Source organism: Mustela nigripes, chromosome 3 (assembly GCF_022355385.1).
Source record: "Mustela nigripes isolate SB6536 chromosome 3, MUSNIG.SB6536, whole genome shotgun sequence".
NCBI lineage: Eukaryota > Metazoa > Chordata > Mammalia > Carnivora > Mustelidae > Mustela > Mustela nigripes.
Genome location: NC_081559.1, coordinates 42,523,650 through 42,542,094, shown reverse-complemented (window position 1 = coordinate 42,542,094; position 18,445 = coordinate 42,523,650). Strand labels below are relative to the sequence as shown.

The 18,445-nt window shown below is 41.5% G+C and overlaps 1 protein-coding gene across 1 annotated transcript in view; it reads left to right on the top strand.

The window, feature by feature from the left end:
- The window catches only part of IQCA1 (IQ motif containing with AAA domain 1), a 142,891-nt gene that overhangs the window by 55,145 nt on the left and 69,301 nt on the right, over positions 1-18,445 (top strand). Inside the window, exons 7-8 of the mRNA XM_059393777.1 lie at positions 8,198-8,282; positions 16,204-16,335. Of these exons, the coding sequence (XP_059249760.1) occupies positions 8,198-8,282; positions 16,204-16,335 (217 nt within the window). The remainder of the gene's footprint in view (positions 1-8,197; positions 8,283-16,203; positions 16,336-18,445) is intronic.

The following is an 18,445-nucleotide window of genomic DNA, read 5'->3' as shown; positions in this document are numbered from 1 at the left end:
TATTAGGTGGTCTGGAGCCGGTTGGAAGCCCCCACTTTTACCTTGCCTGTTGCAGCAACTGGAGGACAAATGTTGGGGTGGGTGTGGGGTGTCTGGGAAGGGCAAGCCATGCATTAACTTGGCATGTCATCATTCTGAAATGATGAAATTTCAGAATAATCAAATGCTTTTGGGATCAAGGTTCAAAGTATAATTGAGGGAAAGCCATGATTTCCATAATGATGCACAGAGACAGCATGTCTAACACAATGCTTTTGCAGAGACTGTTGTGTTAACATTTAAGGAGAGAACATCCCCGCGTCTATTAAAGGAATTTCCAAACTGCAAAGAGAAACCAGAGTAATTACCCGAAAATGTCACTGTTCTTCTCCACCCCAGATAGACCTACCTCAGCAAGGCCTTCGGCTATCAGATGGGAGGACACATATTTTATTTGGCCAAAAACTTTATTTTATGCAAGAGAGTCAGGAAAGGGGCACCTGGGTGGCTCAGTGGGCTAAAGCCTCTGCCTTAGGCTCAGGTCATGAACCCAGGGTCCTGGGATCGAGCCCCGCATCGGGCTCTCTGCTCAGCAGGAGCCTGCTTCCCCCTCTCTCTCTGCCTGCCTCTCTGCCTACTTGTGATCTCTGTCTGTCAAATAAATAAATATTTTTTAAAAGAGAGAGAGAGAGTCAGCAAAGACCTCAGATAGGATGACATGGGAGTGTGTGCTGTCTCTGCGGGCGAGCATGTCTCTGAGGAGGGAGAATCCAGGTAGACCGAGGAGAGGCTAGAAGTAGGAGAAAGGTGTTGGGAGGTCCATCCAGGGAGATGGCAGGGGACTCTTACAGAGGCCATTGCAAATGGAGGAACCATGTCATTTAATGCCCAAAACAGAACACTTAAGAAGGAAAGGGGGTGCATTGTTAATTGCATAATGAATGAGACCTGTAAGCAGGGACAGAGGATAATCTAATTATACGGACATTGGTTTCACTTTGAGCGGGAGAATTGGCAGACTTGTGAGCAGAAACAGAGAATGACAGGGCTTCTGTTTTCAAAGGATTGCTCCGGCTGCTTTGAGGAGTATGTTGGGAACTGGAGCTGTGGGGGCTTCCTATTGGGATCCAGTACTTTGTAGGAAGGCATTAGAGGTGGTGGTGGAAGGACCAGCACAAGGAGTAAGAGGTGGTCAGGCGGCAGGTGTGATCAGAAGGTGGAGCCAGCAGGGTGGGCAGATGGGTTGGACAGATATCTATGTCTGTGAAAGAGGAGAGCACGTGAGCAGGAGTCTAGGCTCTTCCCTCTAGAACAACTAGAAGAGTTCCCATTTTCTTAAACAGGGAAATGTGAGAGGAGGAGGAGGTTGGGGGGACAAAATGAGAACAAGGGTTGAGTCTGGGCCATCGGAGCCTGAAGAACTCACTGCCTTTTGGAGGGGGTACTGGGCAGGCAGCTGAATGTAGGTCTGTGGCCCAGGGGACAGACAAGCAGGAGACTGGGCATTGGGAGAGGTGAAGCCCGCAGTGCTGTTTGAAGCCACGAAACCAGATGAGACCCTGATGGGTGTGCACAGAAAAGAGCCTAAGGATGGAGTCCTGGGCCTCAACACCTACAAGTGGGAAGACGAGGAGGCCCTGGCCCAGCAGGCTAGGGAGGTGGTCAGCGGGGGCAGGAGAGCATGGAGGGAATCCAATTAGCACTTCATTTCAGAAAGAAGGGACAGTGGAGGGCTCAAATATTAATTATAGGTAGTCCAATCTAAGCTCCTCCTGTGTGAGGCAGAGGAAGGGTTGCCTAAAAAGCCAGAGGAGGGATGAGAGAGGTAGGAGGAAGCCAAGAAAGAAAACCTTCCAGAAAAGAGAATTAGGCCATATAAGAGATCCAGAGAGAGTGGAATGGAATTTGTAAAACATTCGCAGAAGTCAGCCGCAGCAAACTCATTGCCAAACTCATGGATTAGCCTCCTAGGGTGACGGTAACAAGGACCATAGCCTGGGCTATTGAAACAGTGGGAATTCCCTCCCTCCCAGGCTGGGGCTCCAAGTCCAACATCTCCATGGTGACAGCCGGGTTATTCCTTGCACGAGCTATGAGGGAAAACTGTTCCAGGCCTCTCTCCTTGGTGTATGGATAGCTGTCTTCTCCCTGTGTCCTCACACGTCCTCCCTCTGTATGTGTCTGCCCTGGGGTCCAGATTTCCCCGTTTTATAAAGACACTAGTCATACTGGATTTCAGTCCACCCTACTCCATCCAGTATGACCTCCTCTCAACTACTGCTATCCACAATGGTCTGATTTCCAAGTAAGGCCACATTCTGAGGTCCTGAGAGTTAGGACCAGTCTGGCCCATCTTGGAGAGCAATGGTTCTGTCCCCCAGTGAAGAGAGGGGACCAGCCATCTCTGTCTGATGGCATGTCCCCACTCTCCTCTGCCCAGGACACGTTTAAGCAATCAGGAACAGAGTCCTAGGGAGGGGTGGGCAGGAGAATTTTCCATCATTTTGCAATTCCAGTTGTTTGAATAAGTCAGTGTTCCCACCCTGTGTCAGCCCTACACACAGGGGCAGGATTTCCAGACAGGGACCTGGATGGGCACCAGTGGTGTCCAGACCCTGTGGGTGGTGGGCATACACCATGTCTGTGCCCAACTGAATGGACCGCTGCCACCCTGGTGATGCAGGGACTGTGAAGAAGGTGAAGACAGGAATAACATGCCTGTAGGGGGAGCGGAGTCCAGCAGAAACCAGATATATTGTCTCCACTTGTAATCTTTCCTGACACCATGTCATTGGAACTCCTCAGTTACTCCCCCAGGAGTCCCCAGATGGGCCTGTCACCTGCAGCTAATGCTGTCAGACCCCAGCTGTTTCTGCCAGGAACATGGTGGGAGCCAAAATTATATTCTCTTCCATCGTCCCCAAGTCAAAGCTGTCTGTCTGCCCCAGCTCCCAGGGCGCTGAGCCCAGAATGCTGAACACTCCTCACCTCCCAGCTTTCCTGATGGTGATCAATGGGACAGAGCGAACATGTCCAGCTCTGAGCACCCTGACTCTGGAGAGGGAAGACACATCCTCATCTCTGCCATTGCACGCAACCAAAAATGTGAAGGTGAAACCCAGCAGCCAAGGAAACATAAAACAAAACTCAAGACCTGTGTTCTCATGGCATGCTCTACGTGACCAGGTCACGGGGACAGGGCTAAGGAGAGAAGCCCAGTCAGGGCAAACCTGGGGTGCACTTGGGATCTCCCAAAGCAGGGAAGCAACAACAGCTCTGGGGACAGAGGGCTCCTCGCTGAAGTTGGGAGACCATGGGGTGGAGTGAGCACAGGGAAGCATGTATGTGTGTGTGTGCATGTGTGCATGTGCATGTGTGTGCGTGCATAACTGTGTGTGTGTGCAAGTATGCATGCACACATATGTGTGCACATGTGGGGGAGTGAGACAAACCTATCAGGCTAAACTGTCATTTCTAGATAAGAATTTTAAATCTCTTTCAATACATATAAATATATGTCTTAAATGTGTGCCCTACAACAGTTTTTGTGTTATTTAAGGTCAAGACATCCAATTTCAGATTATCAGAAACTATTTAATGAGGCTTTAAAACTAAGTATGTTCTTTTATCTGTTAAGAATAAATATAGGGGTGTCTGAGTGGCTCAGTGGGTTAAGCTGTTGCCTTTGGCTCAGGTCATGATCCCAGGGTCCTAGGATCGAGTCCCACATTGGGCTCTTGCTCAGTGGGGAGCCTGCTTCTCTCTCTGCCTCTTCCTGCCACTCTGCCTGCTTGTGTGTGCTCTCTCTCTTTGACAAACAAATAAATAAAAATCTTTTTTAAAATTTAAAAAAAGAATAAATATAGTTAATACTATTTTTGCCAAAAAAGTACTATGAACAATGTAATATTTTTAAATCTTACTATGACAATGGATGTGTAATATCATTAAAAATTCTACTTTAGGGAACTTAAGGATATGGGATAGAGAAGCATCTTTCATGCCAGTGGGCCTCAAAAGAGAGCTGGGATAGCAATTCTCATATCAGATAAATTAGATTTTAAACTAAAGACTGGTGAATCATGACAGACTATGGACCCTGAAGTGGCGGGGGTGGTGGGAGGTTAGGGTACCAGGTGGTGGGTACTATAGAGGTACTATAGAGGGCACAGATTGCATGGAGCACTGGGTGTGGTGAAAAAATAATGAATACTGTTATGCTGAAAATTAATTATTTTTTTTAAAAAAAGACTGTAGTCAGAGATAAAGAAGGACACTGCATCATTCTTAAAGGGTCTATCCACCAGGAGATTTAACAATTGTATATATTTATGCCCCCAATACGGGAGCAGCCAACTACATAAGACAAATGTTAATCAAGATAAAGAGTCATATTGATATGAATACGTTGATAATAGGGGATCTTAACACACCACTCTCAGTAATAGACAGATCATCCAAGAGAAAATCAATAAAGAAGAGCATTGAATGACACATTGGACCAGATGGACCTCATAGATATATACAGAACACTCCACCCTAAAACGACAGAATACTCATTCTTCTTGAGTGCACATGGAACTTTCTCCAGAATAGACCACATACTGGGTCACATCAGGGCTCAATCAATACCAAAAGACTGAGATTATTCCCTGTATATTCTCAGACCACGATGCTTTGAAACTGGAACTCAACCACAAGAAAAAGTTCGGAAGGAATTCAAACACCTGGAAGCTAAAGGCCACCTTACTTAAAAATGTTTGGCTCAACCAGGAAATCAAAAAAGAACTTAAACAATTCATGGAAATCAATGAGAATGAAGACACTTTGGTCCAAAACCTATGGTATACAGCTAAAAAACTGAAAAATCCAGAATACACACAGCTCTCTTTACACCTTAAAGAACTGGAGAATCAACAACAAATTAAGCTAACCCCAAACACAAGAAGGGAAATAATAAAGATTAGAGCAGAGATCAATGAGATAGAAACTAGAGTTACAGTAGAACACATCAATGAAACTAGAAGCTGTTTTTTTTAAAGAATCAATAATATCAATAAACCATTGGCCAAACTAATCCAAAAGAGAAGAGGACCCAAATTAATAAAATAATGAATGAAAAGGGAGAGATCATGACTAACACCAAGGAAATAGGAACAATAATCAGAAATTATTATCAACGTTATAAGCTAATAAGTTAAGCAACCTAGACAAAATGGATGCATTCCTGGAAAGCTATAAACTTCCAAAAACTGAGTCAGGAAGAAATTGACAACCTGAATATACCAATATCTATTAACGAGATTGAAGTAGTGATCAAAAATCTCCCAAGAGACAAGAGCCCAGGACCTGATGGATTCCCTGGAGAATTCTACTAAACATTCAAAGAAGAAATAATACCTATTCTCCTGAAGCTGTTTCAGAAAATAAAAACAGAAGGAAAACTTCCAGACTTTTTATGAAGCCGACATTACTCTGATTCCCAAACTAGGCAAAGACCCCACCAAAAAGGAGAATTTCTGGCCAATATCCCTGATGAATATGCATGCTAAGATTCTCAACAAGATCCTAGCTAATAGGATCCAACAGTTCATTAAAAAGATTATCCACCATGACCAGGTGGGATTTATCCATGGGATACAAGGGTGGTTCAACAGCTGCAAATCAATGTGATAGAACAAGTCAATAAGAGAAGAAAGAAGAACCACATGGTCCTCTCAATTGATGCAGAAAAAGCATTTGACAAGATACAGCATCCATTCCTGATTAAAATGATTCATAGTATAGGGATAGAGGGAATATTCCTCAACTTCATAAAATCTATCTATGAAAAACCTCAGCAAATATCATCCTCAATGGGGAAAAGCTGACAGCCTTCCCATTGAGATCAGGAACATGACAAGGATGCCCACTCCCACTACTATGTTCGACATAGTACTAGAAGTCCTAGCAACAGCAATCAGACAACAAAAAGAAATAAAAAGTATTCAATGGTATTGGTAATGAAGAAAGCAAATGCTTTGTCTTCACAGATGACATGATACTTTATATGGAAAACCCAAAGTCTCCACCCCTAAACTACTAGAACTCATACAGCAATTCAATAATGTGGCAGGATACAAAATCAGTGTATAGAAATCGGTTGCCTTCTTATACACTAACAATGAAAATACAGAAAGGGAAATTAGAGAATCGATTCCACTTACTGTAGCAACCACGAGATATCTGGGAATAAACCTAACCAAAGACGTAAAGGATCAGTACTCAAAGAACTACAGAACACTTATGAAAGAAATTGAAGAAGACACAAAAAGATGGAAGACCATTCCGTGCTCATGGATTGGAAGAATAAGCCTTGTTAAAATGTCTATACTACGTAGAGCAGTCCATACTTTCAATGCCATCCTGATCAAAATTCCACTGGCGTTTTTCAAAGAGCTGGAACAAGCAATCCTAAAATGTGTATGGAACCAGAAGAGACTCCACATTGCTAAGGAAGTGTTAAAAAAGAAAAACAAAACTGGGGGCATCACGTTGCCTGATTTCAAGCTTTAATACAAAGCTGTGATCACCAAGACAGCATGGTACTGGCAGAAAAACAGACACATGGATCAGTGGAACAGAGTAGAGGGCCCAGATATGGACCCTCAACTCTATGGCAAATAAAATTCAACAAAGCAGGAAAAAATACACAGTGGAAAAAAGACAGTCTCTTCAATAAATGGTGCTGGGGAAATTGGACGGCTACATGGAGAAGAATGAAACTCGACCATTCTCTTACACCATACACAAAGACAAACTCGAAATGAATAAGAAACCTCAATGTGAGGCAGGAATCTATCAAAATCCTAGGGGAGAACATAGGCAGTAACCTTTTCGACATCAGCCACAGCAACTTCTTTCAAGATATGTCTCCAAAGGCAAAGGAAACAAAAGCAAAAATGAACTTTTGGGACTTCATCAAGATCAAAAGCTTCTGCACAGCAAAGGAAACAGTCAACAAAACAAAGAGGCAACCCACAGAATGGGAGAAGATATTCGCAAGTGACACTACAGACAAAGGGCTGATATCCAGAATCTATAAAGAACTCCTCAAACTCAACACACACAAAACAGATAATCTTGTCAAAAAATAGGCAGAAGACATGAACAGACACTTCTCCAATAAAGACATACAAATGGCTAACAGACACATGAAAAAAATGTTCTTCATCATTAGCCATCAGGGAAATTCAAATCAAAACTATATTGAGATAGCACCTTACACCAGTTAGAATGGCAAAAATTGACAAGACAGTAAACAACATGTGTTGGAGAGGATGTGGAGAAAGGGGAACCCTCTTACACGGTTGGTGGGATGCAAGTTGGTGCAGCCACTTTGGAAAACAGTGTGGAGATTCCTTGAGAAATTAAAAGCAGAGCTTCCCTATGACCCTGCAATTGCACTACTGGGTATTTAACCCAAAGATACTGATGTAGTGAAAATAAGGGCCACCTGTACCCCAATGTTCATAGCAGCAATGGTCACAGTCACCAAAATGTGGAATGAACCAAGACGCCCTTCAATGGATGAATGGATAAGGAAGATGTGGTCCGTATATACTGTGGAGTATTATGCCTCCATCAGAAAGGATGAATACCCAACTTTTGTATCAACATGGATGGGACTGGAAGAGATTATGCTGAGTGAAATAAGTCAAGAAGAGAGTCAATTATCATATGGTTTCGCTTATTTGTGGAATAACACGGAGGACATGGGGAGCTGGAGAGTAGAAGGGAGTTGGGGGAAATTGGAGGGGGAGATGAACCATGAGAGACTGTGGACTCTGAGAAACAATCTGAGAGTTTTGGAAGGAAGGAGGAGTGAGAGATTGGGTGAGCCTGGTAGTGGGTATTATGGAGGGCACATATTGCATGGAGCACTGGGTGTGGTGCATAAACAATGAATTCTGGAACACTGAAAAGAAATTTTTAAAAAATTAAAAATAGAGAGAGAGAGGTGTGTCTATTTCAGAACAACAATTACCTGGAAGAAGCCGACCTCCAGGGATATGGCCAGGTCTGCTATTCCTTTGAGGCAGAGTATCTGGCTGCAAGGGTCAGGGAGCTTCCATCCTAAGAACTGTCCCCCATTTCAGTGAGCAGAGCTAACCAGTGGGAAGTATAACAGAGAGTATGGGGTTCATTCCTACTTAATTTCCCTCTTTTTCTTCCTCAGGAACTTAACTGGCACATTTCCTGAATACCCTAATGTGGAAGAAGGAGGGTCAGCCATTATCTTTTCCAACAAGACCCCACAACAGGTACAGAGATGCTTGAGAAAGAAAACACAAATCCATTTTAACCCCATTTCTTTAAACTGTAACCTGAATGGGTTCATAGTGCTATTAGGTTTGGGTTATTTTCCTGCAAATATTTACATGGAAATATCTCAATGTTTCATCAATTGTGGACTGCTAAATGTATTTCGAAATGAAATCACTCTTCCTACTATCTTACCTTTGAAAGAGACATGACAACACACCGCGCTTACTTTCTTGGTAAGTTCTGAGCAGCTTGATTTCAAGGGCCCTTTATGTTCTGGTCCCTGCTTGCCTCCTGGTGTCATCTGCTGTCCCCTCATCCCCATCGTCCTGCCATGAGGCCCAGTGGTCCACTGGCCCACCCTCCCTGTGCCCTGTGTCACTGCACCTTCAGTGCCTTTCTGCACATCATGCTCTCTCCTCATCCCAGATTGGCCTTCTGCCCTTTGTCCCCCGCTTCACTCCTGCTCACTTGTCAAGAGTCAACTCTTTACCATATTGATGCTCTTCCAGAGAAACATCTCTGCAGATGCATTTGTGGCATGAAATTGACATGTAAGTCTGTTTTAGAAAAGCCTCAATAAGCTAGAAATAGGAAAACTGTTCTTAACCTCAGGGTATTTATCATGGAAACCAAGAGAAAGTTGGCATCGTGCTCAGCAGCAGAGCACTAGAAGCATTGCTGTTAAAAGTGAAACTCACTCATATACTCAAGCTAATATACTGGACCACATACAACTCAAATGGCAAAAAATATCATAACTGGAATTAAAATCATATGATAAAGTGGAGAAAATATTTGCAATGTAGATGATAATGGCTATCTTTCATATATAAAGAGTTCTTATGAAAGAAGAAAAATCTAAACACCTCAATAGAAAAGAAAGCAAAAAAATGTGAACTTATTTTTCAAAACTTGAAAACTCACAATCAAAGAAACTCAAATATAAAATAATATTACTATATCTCTTTTCACCTATAGGATTGGTAAAAATTTTAAATCATGATAATCACAGGAGTTGGTGAACATGTGGAAAAAGGTCACTCCCATACATTGTGGCTGGATACATAAATACATAAATTAGCATAACCTTTTTGAAGGACATGGACCAAGTATACTTCATCAGATGTTTAATGTGTCTACTCTTTGACCCATAAATGCTTTTTAAGGAATTTATAGGAAGCAAATAATAAGACAAGTTGCCATAGACCGGAGACAATAAATTTTTTTCCATAGGGGGCCAAATAGTAAATATTTGAGGCAGTGGAACACACATTCTCTGGCACAACTACTCAACTCTGCTATTCTAGCATGAAAGTGGACACAGACAAGAGGTAATTAATGGATATGGCTGTGTTCCAATAAAGCTTTATTTAGAAATTGGCCAACGGGCCAGATTTGGCCTATGCAATATGATTTGCTGACCTGTGCCATAAACAGAAACAGCTGTTTGTGGCCACACCATTTATCACACAGACGCAGAGAGCAGCTACTGTTCATAAGGAGGGAACTAGTTAGGGGGCATAAAGCATTCCACAATCAGGGTTTTTCCACCTCAGCACTACTGTCCCCACAGTCAGCCTCCCATCCCCCTGTACTCCCCCAAGGGAGCCGTTAGTGTCAGAGGGTCATGCTCTTCCCCCACCTCCTGTCAGAAGCTGACACCAGCTCCTCAGCCCTCATTCCAGCCTCTGACAGACTCCTGTCCTCCTCAGAAGTCAAGTGACCACTCTACACCCTACTGTTTGGGGGTTCATCAAGTCCTGCCTTGAGGGACTAACCTTTTCACCTAGTGTTATTTCCCTTTGTTACCTGGTGAGGTCTTGCCCCCATAGCTAAATTGTCAGGCCCAAGTCGTATCTTGAAATCCCACAGCCAGGGACCAAATGTGGTTCGTGTTAGTTTAGAAAGGTAATGATTACAGGATTAAACATATTGATGCAATGTCTACATTGTATACAAGAAACATTCAAAAGGAGGGTTCATATAGACTAAAAACAAAAGAAGATGAAGACATCTGGTTAATATGTTAAGATAAGGCAAAGAAGGCCCAAAATCATGAATTGTAAAGACAGGAGAAGAAGAGTTGGGACAGGGTAGAGGTGATGGACCATAGTCCCACCACCTGCTGGGTCTGCAGTCTCAGGGGGCTCCTCCCCCATGTGCCTCCCTCCCTGGGCTGATGTAACAATTAGGTGAGGTCACCCATGAAGTGTACCTGCAGCTGGACACATGGACATCTCCACAGGAGCTCGTTTTAATCATCACCGAGCAGAGATGAAGGATGAAGAAACAGACAAAGCATAATCATTAGAGCGTGTGCATGAAGAGTCCACTTTGTATTTGTAAAAAAAAAAAAAAATCAAGCAATACAAACACTTTCTGCAAAGCGAGCATAATCACATTGACACCAATGCTCCCAAAGAAGACCAAATACAGAGTCGCAGATGAGTCTTCCTTACAAGTGTTAATGCAATAATTCAAACTGAAATATTAGCACACCACAACCAGCAGCACATCAAGGAAGCAGAACACCACAATCAAGTGGCGTCTATTCCAGAATGCAAGAATGGCTGCTGTTGAGGATGTCTGCGAATACACTGCATCCTATAAAGAGATTCAAAATGGAAAACCCTGAGTGCATCTCTGTGGAGGCTGATGGAGCCTTTTGCAGATTCAACATCCATTCTTGATTTTAAAAAGTAAAGCAAAAAAAAAAAAAATTAGAATATAGGGATACTTCTTTAATTAGGTAAAGTAGTTCTTAGTTCAAGATCTAATATTATGCTTAATGATATGCACTAGAAACAATTCCACCAATGTCATGAAAGGCACAATCATGGTCATGAAAAGTCCACCAATGTCATGAAAGTCACAAGGATGGCCATGGAAAGTCCACCAATGTCATGTAAAGTGCAAGGATTTCCCTAGGATCTGTTGAACACCGCTGAACACGAAAAAGAATGTAGAGATATAGAAATTGGAACAGAAGAGGCAAAATGATCACTTTTCAGGTATGCCCTACACTTAGAAAAGCAAAGAGAATAAATTGAAAATTAAACAGTGTGAGAAGGAATACAGGGAGTTACAGAGAGCAAAAGCTTTGGTGTGTACAAACAGCAGCTCGATAGAAAATACTACAAAACTGTCCATTTACAACAGCACCAACAACACGAAGATAAAGCAGCCAGGAGCAAACTTAACAATAAAGGTGTGTTCTCTGTGAAGAAAAGTTTTAAAAAGTATGAGGGATGCAAATGGAAAGAGGGAAAAGCATACTGTGTCCTTGGGTAGGGATCCTCCACATTATAGTACATCACTTCTCCCAAACATCATCACACGTGTGATATGATCTAAACAAAATACCAATGGCATTATGTTTCAGGGCAGGGGCAGGCCACGCAGAAGGTGAGCAGCCTAATTCTAAACTTGAGGTGAAAGTAAATAGCCAAGAATAACCAGTAAAATTCCAAATGTAATTACACAATGTAAGGAGAAGCGAGTAGTATGGAGCCTTGCTATTAAGATCCCATTGGCTCCAGGCAAATAAATAGAAAGACACATCAATGGAAAAGAATAGAAAGTCAAGAAATATACCCAAATACATAGGCCAGTTTAGTACATAATAAAGATGGCATCACGCCTTTCTTGAGTAAGAGGGAAATTTTAACAAATGGGATTAGAATAACCAGGTTCTCGTCTGGAAAAAAGAAAATTAAATCTCCATTTCTTTATCCTTCACGCGAGAATGATTCCAGATGGACCAAAGATTTAAATGCCAAACAAAACAAAAACACAAAAGAATTCGAAGAGGCCAAGGAAGAAATGTTGGGAAAGACGTTTCTACCTCTGTTGCACAACCCAGGGGTGGTAGAAGAAAAAAAAAAAAAGAAATTTTAAATGACACACACACAAAATTTTCTAACCTGCATGGCAAAACAGACCCCAAGTGAAGTCAAATGACAGATGACACGTAGGATAATTACTTGTAATGAGGACCATACATAAGAGATCATTTTTCTCATATATAAAGATCCCCTACAGCTCTATTTTAAAAAGATCAATAACCCAATATTTTAAAAAGCCAAAGGATATGAACAGACATTTCTCAGTAAAGAAAATGTAAATGGATTTGAAACATAATAAAGGGTGTTCAACATATAAAGAGATGATCAACCTCACACATATAATGGAAATGAAACAGACAAAATTGATAAATTGAACCTCATCAAAATTAAAAACTTTTGCACTTCAAAAGATGCCGTCAAGAAAATGCAAAGACAAAAGCATACTGGGGGAAGATATTGGAAAACAAATACCTGATAAGGGGTTTGTATCCAGGATAAACAAAAAACTCTTGCATCTCAGTAAGAAGACAATTCAATCAAAAAATGGACAAAAGTCTTGAATAGATAATTCACAAAGGATCATATATGAATAGCTAATTAGCACATGAAAAGATGCTTGACATCATTAGTCTTAGGGAAATAAAACTTAAAACTTCAGTGAGACCATTTTATTCCCACTAGGATGGCCATAATCAAGAAGATAGACAGTAACAAAATTTGAGGGTATAGAGGAAAAGGAACACTCCTGTGGTGCTGGAAGGAATGTAAAATGGTACAGCTGCTTTGGGAAATGCTTGTCCATTTCTTAAAAGTTAAATCTGAACATTCCAAATGAGCCATCAGTCCACTATTGATACTCTATCCAAGAGAAATGAAAATAGGTCCACACGAAGAAGTTTGTACGAGACTATAGGAGCATTGCTCATAATAGCCAAAAATTTGGAACAGCCTAAATATCAGGTGATGACTGGATAGGCAAACTGTGGTGTGTATGGCAATAGAATGTTATTTAGATTTCCTACAAAAAAAGGAAACACCAATCAAGATTCGCTACAACAGACTCAATTGTGATGCAGAGGGAAAGGAACCAGACCCAAGAGACCACACATTATACAGTTCCATTCACAGAAAACGTCCAAACAAAATGAATAGAGGTGGGGAGGAGATTAGCAGGGGCCTGGCAAAGAAAGAAGGAAAAGGAAAGAGACTGAGAATGGACATGAGAGGTCACCCTAGGGTGATGGAGATGTTCCAAAGCTGACTATGGTGATGGTTGCACGACTAGGTAAGTGTACTTAAAATGATTGACACGGACCCTTGGAATGGATGGACGTAGGCCATGTAAAATATGCCTCAATAAAATTATAATATATTATATTATTATAAAACAAAATGCATCTGGTCTTCAGACCTCCCAGTATGCCAAAAATATGATGGCTTACTTAATAGGGCAATAAGTGCTCTTCTCACTTTGGGAGATTTTGCTGTAGCTAAAGTACATGAGCAAAATAAATTCAGCACTGGCCATCTTAAAAAAAAAAAAAAAAAAAAAACCAACGACAACAGCAGACCATTTCTTCAGCCATTCAGTTGGCAAACATAACACACTGTGTCACACTGTGTCAGAGCATATGGGGAAACCGGCACCCACCCGCATGGCTGGCAGAGGTGTGAATTGGCACAGCCCGATGGAGGCAGTTGGACAGTATTACAAATATACATACATATCCTTGATCCAGCACTTCTACTTTTAGCAATTTATCCTGCCAATATGCTCATACACCTGCAAAATGGTATTTCCAGGCATTTATGTATGCAGCATTACTAGTAACAGCAGATGATTGGAAACAGCCTAATTCCATCAGCAGGGGAAGGGCCAGATCATCTACAGAACACCCGTAAAAACAGAGCAAGGAAGCTCTTTATGTACCACTAAGAAAGCTAGGGACATGAATAGGAGGAAAACATACAACAAGGACTGTGTGTACGAGACACTGACATTGGAACAAAATGACCCATCTATATTTACAGTGTGTATCTGGGTGTATATATGTACATATTTGTGTACTTTGGAAGATTTTGCTTGAGTTGAAAATCAAGAGCAAAACAATTTCAACATTGGCTAAAAAAGAGACAAATTCCAATCACACACCATTTTCAAGCGTGTGATGGGGAACATAACACAGCAGTGTGTGTGTGTGTGTGTGTGTACACGTGTATTTGCATATAGCTATGTAAAATGTCTCTGGAAGCAGATCCTGCTGACTGGCTCACAGCATGGGAATGGAAGGTTTCCGGACTTGATCTTTTGTAAGTTTTGAATTGTGGGCCTTGTGAATGTACTTATCAAAGTATTAAATTAATAAACTGAGGAGATAGAGGAAGTAAATAGTACAATGGAGAAGGACTTACAAGAGGCACTGAATTGTGTGTTCCACAAATAAGGATTCCTCCTCCTTGTAGCTGCTCAGTTTATACATCAGGTCATTTTTCAAAAACTGTCTGTACATTTTCTGAAAGCTTCCAAACTTCCAAGGACCAAAAAATGCTCATGCTTCCTAAGTGCTCCAAACATATAAGTCCTGTGCAGCCACAATTTGGCTCCATGCATTAAAGTGAGCCTGATCCCCAAGGATAACAATGCCACTTGGACAAAGGACTTTTAATTCCACCTAAAGACACGCTTTTTATCACCAAATAATGTGCACAACACATACGTCACCTCTTACGCTCGCCAGCACCGTTATCCTGAGTCTCATCCCACCGAGAGCTTCATGGGAGCCTAGGGGATAAGTTGGCCTCTGGATAGTGGGAAGGGGGCACATGTCCAATGACTGTAGTGGTGGTGTGTTTTTTAAGTCCAGGTGGGACCAGAATATCCTGATTTGTTCATGGTAAACTGTCTTTTATACTCTTTAAAATGTGAACTAAACTCCTAAGAATAGCATAGGTATAAATATCAAAAACATAATACTAGAAAATAAACTTCAGCACTGTAGTAAATCATTAATAAGGCATAAAACAAGTGACTGGATCCCAGGAGGATGGTTTAGTACAACCCAGTAGAAGTGAAGGATACTAGCCCTTCTGTTTAATTGCATACCTTGCTCTCCAGAGGTAACCACTGCACTGCATTTCGTGTTTGTCATTCCCTTGTATTTATTTGTACTTTGCCTATGTGCATATATATCCCGAAACTGTAGGGTGTTATTCTTTTGTTTAACCGTGTGCATTTTGTACAATAGAATAAACTTATGTATGTTGTTCAGCATCTTGCCTCTTTTCTTTCTACATTGTGAAATTCATCCTGGTTAGCCTCTGTTTGAATCCCAGCTCAGCACTCACCTGCTGTATGCCGTTGGCCATGAGACTGACCTCTTTGTGGCCTGTTCTCTTATCGATAAAACAGGCTGGTAACAGCTCGCATCCCTAGGCTGCATTTAGCAGTAAACGAGTTCATCTTTGTGCAGCTCTTAGAACCATGCTTGGCTTATCATAAGACCAATGGTTGGAAATATGGACCTGATTTTAGAAAATGAAAATAGGATACTAAGTCCCAGAGATGTTACGCCGCTTACCTTGGTCCCATGACCAGCAATGTGTCCTAGGGTCTACACAGCCTCGTGTCTCCCAGAAGTCACTCTTTGGGAGACCTCAGCAAGCGGGACCTCCGCAAACATCTGTTGTATAGAATGGATTGTATCGTTTTTTACAAACCCTTACTAATTCTCCAATGATGCTAATCCGAGATGAACTGATAAGTGGGATTTTGTCACTGTAGGAAATACAAATTAAATCACAGAGGAAAGAAACCAACCCTGAGAAGAGAGGCATGATCATTTATGGGAAAGCAAAGTGACTGCAAGAGCAATTGTCAGGCAGAGTTCGGACAGGAAACTCAGGGTGTCCTGAGCTCCACTGGGGAAGAGGTGTGGGGGTGGGGCCTGGCCTCCTGGCTGCGGCAGAGATCCTGAGGAAGCCGTCACCTCCCTCATGTTCATGAGAGGGAAAGCAGTCCTTGTCTTGATCAGGCTCCATGAAATCATGATGCTTATTTTTTGTTTCTTGCCAGGTTACTGAAGATATTATTGCAAACCAAGAAGAAGAAGAGAAAAATAAAAAGAAGAAAAAGAATAAGAAGGCCAAGAAACCCAAGAAACCTAAAAAAGAAAAGGAAAAGAAGGGAGCAAAGGAAAAAAACAAGGTAAGGAATTTGGAACTTTAAAAGAAATTTTCCGGGCGCCTGGGTGGCTCAGTGGGTTAAGCCGCTGCCTTCGGCTCAGGCCATGATCTCAGGGTCCTGGGATCGAGTCCCGCGTGGGACTCTCTGCTCAACAGGGAGCCTGCTTCCATCTCTCTCTCTCTCTCTCTGCCTGCCTCTCCATCTACTTGTGATCTCTATCAAATAAATAAATAAAATCTTTAAAAAAATAAAAAAATAAAAGAAATTTTCCTTAAAGTGGCTTTTTTGCTTTGAACCAGTGACATGATCTCCAATCTCCTGAGACTGCAGTAGTTCATTTCCTAGGAAACCGTTCTACCAACTATTTTTCAATATTTTTTTATGTTGTTTGATCACCAGTCATCATCCTCCCTATGACTTATAATAAATACCTATTAGGATAAAGGTGGTTTCAGTGACTTTGATACCTTGTGTTATTCACATATGTTATAGCTTTGAATTTTTATTCCTCAAAATAAATGATCCGCCTGGTCTTTCCTCAAGGTAGAAACCAGGCGAGACTGCAAAGTCAAAATAATCCCTACTTTAACCAAAGTGTGTTTGTTCAAACTTTTTACTTCAGGTTGACATAGTGGATGCATTTTATTGGAAGTTTTCATTTCTTACTACCCAAAAGAAATCAGATTTCAAACAGTGTCACTTTGGGCCATTTCTCGTATTCCAGGAGGTGAGTTCATGACAGAAATAGGACAGGCTACATCATCAAGGACAAGTGATGGGATCAAGGAGTCAGAAATTGTGAGGAGGAAGGAAAGGAGGACGGTGGATACACAATGACAATACCCAAATTCCAGACCTTACAGGAAAAGAGAGTGATATTGTGGGCTTTTCATAGATTGCTTTTATGATATTGAGGTATATTCCCTCTATCTCTACCCTGTGGAGAGTTTTAATCAAGAAAGGATGCTATACCTTCTCAAATGCTTTTTCTACATCTGTTGAGAGGATTATATGGTCCTTGTCCTTTGTTTTATTTATGTGATGTATCACAATGATTGGTCTGCAAATGTTGAACCACCCTTGTATCCCAGGAATAAATCCCACTTGGTCCTGGTGAATAATCCTTCTAATGTACCATTGGATCATATTGACCAGTATCTTGGTGAGAATTTTGGCGTCCATGTTCATCAGGGATATTGGTCTGTAATTCTCCTTTTTTGGTGGGCTCTTTGTCTGCCTCACAGAACAAGTTTGGAAGTTTTTCTTCCATTTCTGTTTTTTGAAATAACTTCAGAAAAATAAGTATTATTTCTCTAAATGTTTGGTAGAATTCCCTCTGGGAAGCCATCTGGCCATGGTCTCTTGTCTGTTCGAAGATTTTTTTTTGTAAGATTTTATTTATTCTTTTTTTTTTAAAGATTTTATGTATTTATTTGACAGTCAAGTAGGCAGAGAGGCAGGCAGAGAGAGAGAGGAGGAGGCAGGCTCCCCGCTGAGCAGAGAGCCTGATTCAGGGCTCAATCCCAGGACCCTGGGATCATGACCTGAACCAAAGGCAGAGGCTTTAACCCACTGAGCCCCCCAGCGACCCTTGTTGGGAAATTTTTGACAACTGCTTCAGTTTCCTTGTTGATTATGGGTCTGTTCAGGTTTTCCATTTCTTTCTGTTTCAGTTTTGGTCATTTACAAGTTTCTGGGAATGCATCCATTTCTTCCAGATTGCCTCATCTGTTGGCATATAGTTGCTCATAATATGTTCTTAAAATTATTTGTGTTTCCTTGGTGTTGGTTGTGATCTCTCTTCTTTCATTCTTGATTTTATTAATTTGGGTCTTTTCTCTTTTGTTTTTGGTAAATCTGGCTGGAAGTTTTTTGATATTGTTAGTTATTTCAAAGAACCAGCTCCTAGTTTCATTAATCTGTTCTACTGTTCTTTTCGTTTCTATTTCATTGATTTCTACTCTAATCATTATTTCTCTTTTCCTGCTTGGTGTAGGCTTTATTTGCTGTTCTTTCTCCAGGTCCTTTAGGTGTAAGCTTAGTTTGTGTATTTGAGACTTTTCTAATTTTTTAAGAAAGGCTTATATTGCTATGTGCTTCCTTCTTAGGGCCCCTTTTGTGGCATCCCAAT